The sequence below is a fragment of the Thalia democratica genome, chromosome 3 (assembly GCF_965202585.1).
Source record: "Thalia democratica chromosome 3, ktThaDemo2.hap1.1, whole genome shotgun sequence".
NCBI classification, from domain to species: domain Eukaryota; kingdom Metazoa; phylum Chordata; class Thaliacea; order Salpida; family Salpidae; genus Thalia; species Thalia democratica.
Window position 1 is genome coordinate 52221201 of NC_139167.1, and position 12876 is coordinate 52234076.

The 12876-nt window shown below is 26.0% G+C and overlaps 1 protein-coding gene across 1 annotated transcript; it reads left to right on the forward strand.

Moving 5' to 3' along the window:
- The first annotated feature begins 4878 nt into the window (after positions 1-4878).
- Positions 4879-12241, forward strand: LOC145831900 (guanine nucleotide-binding protein subunit beta-5-like). Its single transcript, XM_082939254.1, has 11 exons — positions 4879-5024; positions 5475-5588; positions 5746-5831; positions 8169-8371; positions 8910-9036; positions 10051-10164; positions 10462-10535; positions 11104-11186; positions 11451-11519; positions 11706-11798; positions 12120-12241. The coding sequence occupies exons 1-11, from the start codon at positions 4932-4934 to the stop codon at positions 12213-12215; spliced, it is 1152 nt and encodes a 383-aa protein (XP_082795380.1). The 5' UTR covers positions 4879-4931; the 3' UTR covers positions 12216-12241.
- The last annotated feature ends 635 nt before the right edge of the window (positions 12242-12876 follow it).

Below are 12876 nucleotides of genomic sequence, written 5' to 3' on the forward strand. Positions count from 1 at the left end.
ACTTTAAAAACTGGAAGCTATTTAAATCTATATCAAAAGACTTAAAACAACAAACTAAAAATTAAATAAAACTTTTAGTAAACAAGAAACTGTAAAATTTTTAATAAACTATTAAACTATAAACCTGGCTTAAATATTTAAACTATTAAACACCAGTTGAAATATTCACTTTTAAAACAAATAACTACTTACATTAAGCATTCACAAAAAGTTCAAGATATTTTGTTGCTTCAAGCTGCACACCAAACTAACTAACTGCTTACATATAAACTGCCTGTCATGTTCTGATGTTTTGTTGCATCAGTGTTTAGTTTAAAACATTTCGTCATATATTTCTCATTTGCTCGTACATTCAACCGTAATAACTCTAAATATTCTCTGAGCTCAACTTTAAACAATAAATAATGCAAGTATTCATTCCAAAGTTTTCAATTTTACAACATATGTAAAGAGTTGCATTTATTAAATGTTTATTTCATAGTTTAAATGTAAACAAATGTAAATTAGTCACGTGTATAAAATGAGCCAATCACGGTAGGTGTCTAATTTTAACTGACGAAAATGACTCTTTTTAATTTACACAGGGTTTGTTTTTGAAAAAATACTTTTCAGTATGCTCTTTTTTACTAACTAGATCCGGGTCCGGCCGGATCTCTGTTAGGATCCGGCCGGACCCGGATCCGGACTTTTTTTTCAAATTGGAATCCGGCCGGAACCGGATCCGGACTTTTTTTTCAAATTAGAATCCGGCCGGAACCGGATCCGGAATTTTTTTTCAAATTAGAATCCGGCCGGATCCGGATATCAGACAAAAATGACAATATCCGGCCGGACCCGGACCCGGATAGTGAGTCCGGTACATCACTAGTTTTTATACAGAACTTTTATTTTTTTTTTTGCACGGCTTCCTAGTTGTTTCAAATATATGTTACTTAAATTGTTTAAGCAACGAGTTTTATACAACATTTTAAACATTTTGTATAAAAGTTAGTTAACCTTTTTTTTATAATTTAAATGTTTTACTTTCATTTTTTAAAATTTAGTTAAAAAAATACTTTTAAACAGTGTTTTGACTACGATAAGTTGTATCAAATAAAATAATTTGAAATTTAGATATCAATTAGGCTAAATGACTTTTAAAATATATTATTACTTTAAAAACTGTTTTAAATTACTTTGTTGTATAATTATAATATCAAAAATTAAGCGTTTATCAAAAAAGCGTTAGAATTACTTAGTTCTTTAATTTATAAGTTAGGCCTTATTAATTTTCAATCATTTCAAAAACTTAAACTGTAAACAATTTTAGTTTACACATTTTGTAGTTTTGAAGTTTTGTTAAATTTATGATGTAAAGACTAAAAGCTAGTTTAAAACTTTTGAAAATGTCTTGTATTTTAAGCAGTAAGATGATAATTTAATATATTTCGCTATATATCTAGTTGGGAACGGGTCAAAGTTGCCCGAAGACAAAATTGCACAAGGTTACTAAATTGCACGATGACAACTTTGCACCAAAGGTCAATTTTGTACAAGTTTCAAGTTTACACGGAGAGTCATTTTTGCACGAGATTAAAAAAATAACAGAAAAAAAAAAAAAAAAAAAAAACAGATAAAAAAAGATAAAACATAATAAAAATTACTGACCGTAGGTTAGGGTTAGGGGTAAAATGATAGTAAAAGTAAAAAAAAAAATTTAACAGATAAAACTAAAAAAAAAAAATTAAAAGTAAAAAAAAATTTATTAACTAAAAAAAAAAGAACTACCGTACCGACCGAGGGTAAAGGTTAGGGGTAACAGTGATAGTAAAATAAAAAACTAAAGGAAATTAACCCATGCAAAAATGTCTCCGTGCAATTTTGTGCTCTCGTGCAAACTTGACAGCTACCCATCTAGTTAGGGTAGGAGTCGAGTGTAAAAAATTGCACGAGGGCACAAAATTGCACGAAGATACTTTTGCACGAAAACACTTTTACACAAGGGAAAAAATTGAACGTAGACTTTTTGCATAGGTTGAAATTTCTTTAAATTTTTTTCTAATTTTTCTAATAATTTTATTTTAAGCTTTATTTTTTTGTTAGTTTTTTTTTTTACTGTTACTTTTACCACTAACCGTTACCCTCGGTCGGTAACTTATTTTTTTTTTTTTTTTTTATTAGTTTTTTTATTTATGTTTTAGTTTTACATTAGTTATTATTTGTTTATTTTTGTCACTGTTACTTCTAACATTTACTTTCAGTCGGTAGCTTTTTTTTTTAATTTTTAGTTTTTTTTTATAGTAATTTTTTTAGTTTTATTATTTATTTTATATTATATTATTACTATCACTGTTACCCCTAACCCTTACCCTCGGTCTAAATTTTTTTTTCCTTGTTTTTTTTATTAATAATATCTTCTATTATTTTTTCTTTATTTTTTTTACTCTAGTGCAAAAATGAACCTCCATGCAAAATTTTCACGCGTGCAAAAATGACCCTCCGTGCAAAATTGTTTTTGTGTAATTTTCTTCTCGTGCAATTTTGTCCCTTCGTGCAAATTTATCTTTGTACATAAGTATCTTCGTGCAAAACTGTCCCTTCGTGCAAATTTGTATTCTTGCAATTTAGTCACCTCGTGCAATTTTGTCTTCGTGCAATTTTGACCCGTTTCCATCCATTTAATTTGTAAAACAGTTGATATTTCGTAATTGTTAATAAATGCAGAGGTAAAAGTAACAATGATAAACTTTTAAAACTTATAAAATATATGCAAGAGAATCCGATGGATCTTATTTTTTTAATTTAAGACAAAGTAACGTTCTCTAGATTTAAAAAATTCTTAGTTAGCTTTAAAGATAAGGAAAATATTTGGAAATAAATTTTTGAGTTTTTATAAAATTTACATCAAATGGTGTTCGAGCTTAGTTAATGCTCGAAAAAATTTCAATGTAATTTAAGGTGATTTTTTGTTAATCCCCTAAGTTGTAACATTTTACCATAGTAAACTCGAAGCTGTATAAAGGCTAAACTATAAATGATAGCAAGTTAAATAAAAAAAGTTTAAATGCAAACAGTGGGTGCACAGTGGGTTAGCTATTGCATATTGATATTTTGGTGACTAAAATTTAAACCAAGTGTTAAACATAGTTAGATGGAGCTAAATCTCTTGTTTTAATGTTTTTTTGCTCAAAGTATTTAAGAAGTAAGGTAAGGTAGATGAAATAATTTTTTTTTGTCAAGTTTTTCTTTTGTCAAGTTAGAACTACAGGAAATATTGCATAATTCAGGGTTGCAAAAAAAAACTAGAGTCCTGTAAAAACCTTGAATTTGACAACTTAGGAAAAAAAAAATCTGGAAACTTTTTTTTGTATCATTAAACAGTTTTTTATTTTAAAAAACACATTTTAAGTAGCTTTACAGTTTCTTCTTTCCAATGTTTTTGTACTATTTACGACAGTTTTTTACTTTAAGAAACAAAAAAAATATTTAATCCAGGAAAAAATTGAGAAAACCAGTAAGAAATTTACAAAAATCACCTGGCAACCCTGTGAATTAATATCAGATATTTGTTAACTCCAAACGTTCACATTTTCAAGTTATTTTTATTAACTAAATGGTGCTTTTAGTTCAACTTAAGGGTAAAACTCAAAAGTTTTTTGAAAAATGTTTTTATTTATAACTTATGGTATTAAATTTAAAAAAAAAGGTTGTGGTGGAGTATAATAGATTTTAAGAATCAATACAGTAAGTCATAATACAATCAGTCAACCATAAAGGAATTCAAAAAATGTATAAGAAATTTCCAAAACACAAGTGACCACCAGAGTGCTTATAATAAATGTGACCTTTGAGTTTTTAGCTCTTTTTTTGTCATGTGACAAGTATCACAAAAAAACTTGTGCAAAACTTAAGCTGATTTTTGAATTTCATACTATCTTTTTTGATTTTCTGAAAACAACCTCACTGTAAAGTGTATGGGACCAAAAAATGTAACTGTAGAGTTTAAAGCTGGAAAATGTTTTTAATGTAATAATTAACATAAAAACATATTGTTGGTAGTTTAAGACTGTTTCAAAAATGTTTCACCAAAGCTTTTTTTTACATTATCAGTAATTTTTATCATTGTTGTTAACTTTTATTTTTAAGGCTTCCATAAAACTTTCTTAAAATCATATTAAATTACTACTCACAACGTGTTTTTGTGATAATTGCCACATGTAAAGATAATTTAGTTTTAAACTTAAAGGTTGATTTTTTATCTTAGTGGCCACCCTGTATGTTTTACTTTTCTATTTTAAACATAGTAATAAAGTTTTAGTTGTATTACGTTATTTTACTTTAATTTATAAGTATTGTCAATTTTTTTTAAATATTTTATTTTTTAATAAACACAAAACTGATTAAAAAATATTTATATTAAAGTTTTATGTTTGGATAATAAGTGTTATCATACTTTATATTTTACTTTGCTAGTTTAGTTGTGTACTAGATAATATTAACTGAATAGTTTGAATTAGGGTTAAGTAATAGGTAGTTATAATTATTTAATAGTAATGTACTTGTTAATCAAATGTTTTTATTTTTAAATTGCAAAAGAAAAATCAAACATTTACTTGATAATTGATAAACAATAAAGTTTTTTTGGTTTGATAAAAGTATGTTTGAAAATGTAACTAACATTAAGTTTTTCCACAAATTTATCTTATTAGCTATTTTTCAAAACACTTTGTTTCTAAACATTATATCATATACTCTTAACATTTGACTTCATATTGCTCCAAGTTTTTTATGCATATTGAGCAAAGAAAATGTTAGTTAAAATGACATTTAAAATCAAACAACATTAGCATTATATTTTTTTCATATTATAACTTATTAAAACTTGTTGTTTTTAGTAATTTAGCACCATTTAAAGTGATTAGATTTAAAAGCAAATTAATAGAAGACTCGAAATGTCTAAATCAGTAATGGAAGTAAACAATACTGAAAATGCAAAAGAAGAAAACAGCGCAACAGGATACTTTGAAAATGAAGAGGCCGCAAAGGTGTTTAAACTTGCTTAAATAGTTTATATTTTTGCTTGAGTTGTTGTCAAGGAAAAAAAAAACAACCAAGTTTTGTTATATTACTTAAAATAGATGTCTAGAACATTATTGACAATAGATTAAAAGTTAAAATAAATTAACTATATTTTGTTTTAACTAAATGTTAGACTATAATATATTTAAATTCGACAAAATTTGTTATAACAAGTTTTAACTTTATTACCACAGTTTATTTTGGTAGAAGTTTTTAAACTTGCTTAAATGGTTTACTTATATTTGCTAACCAATAGATGTTTACATTTAACAGAACGTGTTATAATAAACTTTACTTTATTACTATAGTCCATTTCGGTGAAAACTTTATACTGTTTTTTAAGAATAAATTTTCTTTGTAACAATACAACATCTTTTGAATTTTCTAAATAACTAATAACTAACATCGAATTTTAGATTTCAATAAAAGTTTTCAGAAAAAGAGACAAGTCTGAATTTTTAAGTTGTAATTTTTGTTTTGACAATACAAGATTTATAACTGGATCAAAAAATGGAGAAACTTGTATATGGGTTAGCCAGGAGTAGTTCATATTATTATTGTTTTTTAATAAAACTAAATAAGTATTTAATTATCATTTAAATGCACATTACTTAGGTATTTTTCAATTAAAGACACATTACTTATGTATTTAAAATTTAAAGATTACATACACTTTTTAAATTATAGGATGTTGATTCTGGGCAAGTTTTGCAAACTTTTAAAAACCACAATCATTATGTGACACAAAGTAAAATTTTCTATGAAAATTCACGGTTTGTTGATTTTAACTTCTTTACTTTTAAACAAGTTTTATTTATTTTATTAAAATAAAAACTGTCTCTGGTTGAAAATTACTTACAACTGTTTTATAGGTTCTCAAAGCAATAAATCTATATTAATTTAAAGGGAATAGGGGAGGTCAACCTTGTTTTTACAAATTGATTTTGTTTTGTAAGTTTCATCTAGGCTACAAGAAGTTTTAAATAGATAACAAAATTCAAAGTGATTTTAGAGATATAAGCAATCAAAATTAGTGAGCTCAAAAGGTTTCTAATAAAAAATGCAAAAAAAAATATTTCACTAAAATCTTTTTTTTTCTTCATTTTTAAACCAATCTTCTTCAAATTTTACTGTAAGTCAATAACTAACAGTTAAATACTTTAGATGCGGAAATTTTAAAACCTTGAAAAATGAAAAGTTTAGAAAAAAAACACTTTTTTTTAACATTTTTTTCACTAAGGTATTTGTGTTTTTAAATACAATATTTCAACATTTAAAGACTTTTAAACTATAAAAGGAATGTTTTTTGAAAATTTGAGGTCTCTAGCACAAAAAAAAAGGATAAGATAGGTTTTTAGTGAATTTTTTTTTTCTATTTTTGTAATTTATTTTTTGTATTTTTTTTACTTTTATTGTTTTTTTAGTTTTTTTATCAAAAATTTTTGTAAGTTCTATTTTATTTTTAGTTTACTATTACTGCTAACCCTTACTCTCGGTTGGTAACTTTTTTTTGTTGCTTATTAGTTTATTTATTACTATTTTTTTATTCTTTTAAAGAATTTTGTTATTACTTTTTATTTTTACATTCACCGTTACCCCTTACCCTCATTGGTAAGTTTTTTTTTTTATCTTTTAATTAATTGTTTTTTTTTAATCTAACTTTTTTTTTTAACTCTAGTGAAAAAGTGTCTTTAACCAAAAATTTCACTTTGTGCAAAACTGTCCCTTTGTGCAAATTTTATTCTTTGTGCATATTTGACCCGTTCCCACTTTTTTTTAATTTAAGAAACTCTACATAAGGTTTACAACTTGTTTATATAAACCAGGGGTTGGCAAGTCAAAAACAGAACTGTTTTAATGAAGAAAAAAATTGGCGATAGATTATCTTTTTAAGATAGCATTAAAGTTCTAAAGTATTTTTTTGAAAACAAATTTATGATAGTTTAGTTTAAACAGAATTTTAAATTTTGCTAGCGGGTCGCAGTTTGCTGACCCCTGATCTAGACTAAAGACTCCAAAGTGCCAAATAGTAGTAAACGTGCAAAAGAGGGGTGAATTTTAAGATGCTAGCTTACAACACTTTTTTTACAAAAATTAACTTTGGCGTTTATATAAAAGTTTAAGTACAAACTACAAGCCAGTTGTTATAGAATTCAAATTTAACTTTTGAGATATTTTATTTTTGTAAGAAGTTTCTGATACAAACATATGTACCGCAATTTTTCGGGGTTAATTTTCTCGGAAATATTAAAAATCACTAAAAATCTATTACCTCCTTCATTTTTCAAATAATTTTCTTCATACTTTCAGGAAATGTTCCTTATATCAAAAGAAAAAAACGTTTCTTATGAATTTCAATAACTTATAATGATAAAAATTTTATGGACAAAAATAAAAAGAAAGGATTTTTTTTTCAAAATTGATATACTTTTTTTCAAAAAAGTTATATTTTTACTTAAATTTTTTTAAAGTTCAAAGTAACGTTTTTTATAAGAGTATAAATATTAGACTGTGAAAGTTTGATGAAGATTGCTTGAAAAATCTAGGAGGAGATAGATTTTAAATAAAATAGTCTTTTTTGCTGTTTTTGTTTTCCCTTCCCATAGGTTACCTATTATGCGGCCCGACTTTGATTGGTCATATCTCAAAAAATAATTCGAATTTTTTAAAACGATAAAATCATTATGAAGCTTAGAAAAAACTCTATAAAATAAGATCAACTTGTAAAAAACATGGCTTACCCCCTTTACTATGGCCTTAATTATGTTTATTTTTCTTAAAAGTTTGGAATTATCTCGCAGGTTCTCTTAAGTGCAATTGAAGTAAGCAATTTTATATCTTTTTTACTGTTAAATTGTTAGGTGAAATTTTAAACCAAATTTGATATGCATTGTCAATACTATTGTTACTTTAAAAGCAAGAGATGTTGACCTATAATTAAAATTTCTCAGAAATTTGTGCTCGTATTTTTATTAGTTTAGATTTATTACTTTTAAACCAATAAATATTAACTAATAAAAAAGTAAAGTTAAACCTAGTTTATAAAAATAATAATAAGCTTTATAAATTTTAAACCACAAAAATTAGTATACGTTGTAAATGTTCCACAGAATTTTGTCCTCATCTTACGACACACACGTGTGCGTGAGCGACGTTGAAACGGGTCACGTGATCTGGAAGTCCAAGCACCAGGGGCTGGTCACTTCCTCCGACATCAGTCCTGATGGTAAAACTGTGGTTTCCTGCTCTGATTTCGACCACTCCCTCAACTTCTACGACTTCAGGGACGGGAACCCAATCAATGTTGTCAAAGGTGTGAATTTAAAATCAATATTCATTAGAATAGAGTTTTAAGTTAATAAGAACTAGCTTCTTGTATCTCTTATAGGTTAAATTTTAGACAGGTGACTATTATGAATTAAAATAAAATAAAATGGGGTTTTCTAATTGTGTAAATATTAACTGTTTTAAATTTTCGTTGTCTAAGCAACTTTTGACTCTTTTTTTCTTTTAAACTTCTACGACTTCTGGGACGGAAACCTGATCAATGTTGTCAAGGTATGAAATGAAAGCAATGTGCATTAGAATAGAGTCTTTTAAACTCATAAATATTTGCTTTATAAATCTTTATAAGGTTAATTCAAATATTAATACTCTAGTTTATAGTTTATCATTTTAAATTTTTACAACAAGTGACCACCACAAGTTAAATTGTTTTAAATTATTTACTCTAAGCTGAAAACTTTAAAGTGCTGTTGAAAGTTAAAAACTTGCGCACATGTGTAAAATTCATTATATAGTTACAAAAAGTTCATTTTTTTATTAAAATTGTTGAAATATTTATCATGCAGGCCAACATGAAAGCACCCCTTTATGCTGTAGATATTCCAAAGATGGAAAAAGAGTAGCTAGTTGTGGAATCGACTGTAAAACAAAAATATTTGATATTGTTTCAAATCAAACTACCGTCACTCTTGAGTTGGTTTAATTCTTTTATATAAGTTTTGCTTATAGAAACAGCTCAAAACAATTTAATTCTTCAAAAAATTTTAGTTTATGCATTATGTTTTGTTTACATCTAAATGCTGTTTAAATTGCGTTTTGTAGTTTAAGTTCATTTCATAAACAAGTTAAAAACATATTTTTTCATAAATTAAAAAATAGAGATATGCAAACTTAATTCCTCATTTTTTTTTCAATAATTCAACTCTGTTTATTATCAGATAGAAAAAGTCTATCACTTTTTATATGGTAAATTATTGGTACACAATTTTTCTCTTAACCAAATAATTCTTAACTCCTCAGATTTAAATTTTTTTATTTAGTTTTTAGATATAAAGATTTATTTCAATGCTGTCTAACATTATTGTATACGTAATCAAAACTTGTAATTTAACTCACAAAATAATTTGTCTTAGAATAATATTATAAAATGTTATAACAATAAAGGTTTTTTTTAGCTGAAAACCTCTCAGTTTTATAACAAGCAAATGATTTGATAGCTAGCTTTAACTTTAAATATTTCTTACATATTTTATTCAAAAAAAAATTGTGTAACAGTACTTAATACTAATATTAAATGACTTGGTTTTAGTTTGACTTTAAGCAGATTTTCTAATAAAAGATATCTTACCTACTTCATTTCAGTACATTTCTTGTTTTATGATTTAAAAAATGGTTTATAAAACCTAAATCAACCTTAATTTACAATTATTGTTTTGCTTAGTTTTTTCAAATCTAGGTAAGTATGTATAATTAACTAACTTCATCATATCGTAACCATAACCAAAAGAAACTGTGCTACAAGCAGAGGATTTAACTTTTTATATTATTAAGCAAAGTAAGTTATTTTTTGTCGTTTAATATATTACCAACCTGATCTCTTTTTATTTTTAATTTAATAGCTTTGATTATCTTTCTACCTTTCAGTAAATAGTACTATTAGTTCCAATTAAAAGCAAAAAGTTATTTTTAGTATAAATTTTTAATTAGAGATCACACAAATGTAGTTTCTCACTGTGAATTTTCGAAAAATCAGTCTTTGCTAGCTACAACTTCTTGGGACAAAACTGTTCGTTTGTGGGATATTTCTACTGGTCACTTCAGGTTTATTTCCGTTTAATAAGCTATTGTAGTTTTGTTTGAAACATTTTTCACTTCTTAAAGTTCAAGATAATCACTATTGAAAATAGCAGATCAATAGTTTATAAATAAAATAAACAAATTTGTAAATAGTTTTCTTTAAAACTGCTCTTTTTCGAACAACATTTCTTATCCTTCAGAAAGTAATATTTTTTCTTTAAAAAATTTATCAAGAAAACAAATAAGTTTATAAATATTTTTACTAGTTTACAATTACTCCATGTACTTCATTTAAACTAATCCTGTGTAAACTATCAACAGATCGCGAGGATCGAAAGTTTTGTATGAAGGTGGTCATCTAGGATGCGTTAGTTGCTGCAAGTTCACTAAAGATGGTTAGTTGTTAGTAACGTCTGCAAAGTTTAAGATTCGTTATAATAAGTATTTTATTAATTTTAGTAAAGCTGTAATTTGATCCAGTAGTCTTTTAGCTAATCAAAATCTGTGCACCCTAAATTAAAAAATAAAAACTGTATCCATAAACATCACGAACTCCAAAATATCTAGTTTTTTTTTTTTTATTTTCTCGTAATATCTAGTTGACTTTCAAAAATTTTCTCGTAGTAACTAGTGTAAGTTTTAAAGCTAGCCCTAAACACACCTGAGGCTTTTTTTTTTTCTTCATCCCGAGCCCCAGAATTTCTACTTTAAGTTTCAATGTTTAGGATAATTTTCAAAACAAGATACATCCACCCCAAAAAAACATTTTTGAGCACACTAGTGTGCACTGGTGCACAATTTGAAGACCACTTCAAGTGTAACTTTCAAAACTAGCCTTAAAAACACATGAGACCTTTTTTCTCTGTATCACAAACTCTAGATTATCTAGTATACTTAACAATGAATAGTAATGGAAACTAAACAATATTAAATAAATGTATACATTAATAACTTGTTGTACAGACAGAACATTGGTATCGGGTGGTTATGATGAGGCCATTTGCGTTTGGGATGTGACTTCGTGTGCCAAACTGCTCAATCTAAAAGTTTGAAAATTTATTTAAAGTTAAACTTAACAATACTTTGTTTCAACGGCAGGTTTAGTTACTCTGTTTTTTTAATCAATTGCAGTATAAATATGAAATTTGTTTTACTGTTTACAGTTTTTAATAGTTTTTTTTTGAAACAATTTGAATTTTTTGCTTAACATGTTTCTACATAACATTTTTAGAAATATCTTTTCTTTCAGGTATTTTATTTTGCGTCGAAAATTTTTAGTGCTAGTAGAAAAAATTTACTTTTTTATACAGGGGCATAGAGGTTGGGTGAACAGTATTGAAATTTCTTCTGACGGCAATTCTATTCTATCCGCTTCTAATGTCAGTTTTTACTTTTTTTCTTGTTTTTGTTGGTTAATTAATAAAGAAATAAACAACACTATAAAACTTTTACAATTTTATCAAAAAAATATCTTAACTTTAAAAAAGATAAATTGTTCATTTTGAGTTTTAAAGACTAACTAAATAATAAAGTAGGTTTACTATTTGTTATAAAAAATGCTTTAGGACGGAACGGTTCGCTTGTGGAACGTTGAAGATTACGACAAAATTCCAGTCGTTCAAATGTACATAAGAAAAAACAATCACGGACTAGTTAAGGTTACATTTTAAATTAAGTTTTGAAGTTTTAAATTTAATTTAAATATTGCTGTAAATTTAAAATAGGGTTTAATTTTATACCAAACATAACTTTAGTTGTAAAAAAATGTAAACTTTTATCACTACGTTGTCTATTTTGATATGTTTCCGTTTAACATTTGCATGCAAGTTCAATTAGAATTTTATATGATGTAAAAAATTATATTTAAAAACTCCTCAGGGTGTTATGCAATAAAAGTATTACAGAATTATTAAGTTTGTTTTGTTGATTTTTCTGTTTATGCTGTTTTATTTATTATTTGAACTGTAATTTTGTTCCAGTGTAAGAATTGCGACAAGACGTATCTTCAAACACGAGGTGGTGCCGAAGAGTTCGATTTGTGCATATTTTGCAGAATTGCTGATTTCCAACTGTGAAAACTGCCACGTAACAAACAACACTGTGTTTATTTATATTTAAAACTATTTATTAATTTAAGTTTTTATCATTCATTACATCATAAGCTGTTAACTTTTTGTTTTTTATCACAATTAGTTTAACTAAAATTTTCATTTGTCAAGTTTTTCTTAGCTTGTTCCACTTGCGAATACTCTGAAATTTGAAGTTTTATTTTACATTTCTAATTAGACTACAAGTTAAGAATTTTTTTTATTTTATTAAAAACAAAGTACAAATACTTAAAACTTATCATGACAAAGCTATAGATAAGAAACATATACATATAATGGTAGTAAATAAAACTTTGTGATATATTTTTACTAAACAAAGAGCTGTTTATTATTTTTTTTACTATAGTTATAACTACTACTATATTTAATTGAACGAATAAAAGACGCTCAAAATATTTGATTCTAGGACCTGGTGCACGAAGAATCTTTCGATTATCGAGTCGTACACCACGGATACCTTTTAATGTCTTATACACTTATTTCTTTATTAAAAACAAGCTAGGATAAAAATTATATTTTTTTTGATAATAGTAGTTAATCGTATTTTGTACTTAATATGTTCTTTTTGTTTGTTTTTATTGTGCAACGTTGAACCCAGACATCAAACCCTGAACACTAAACAAGACTG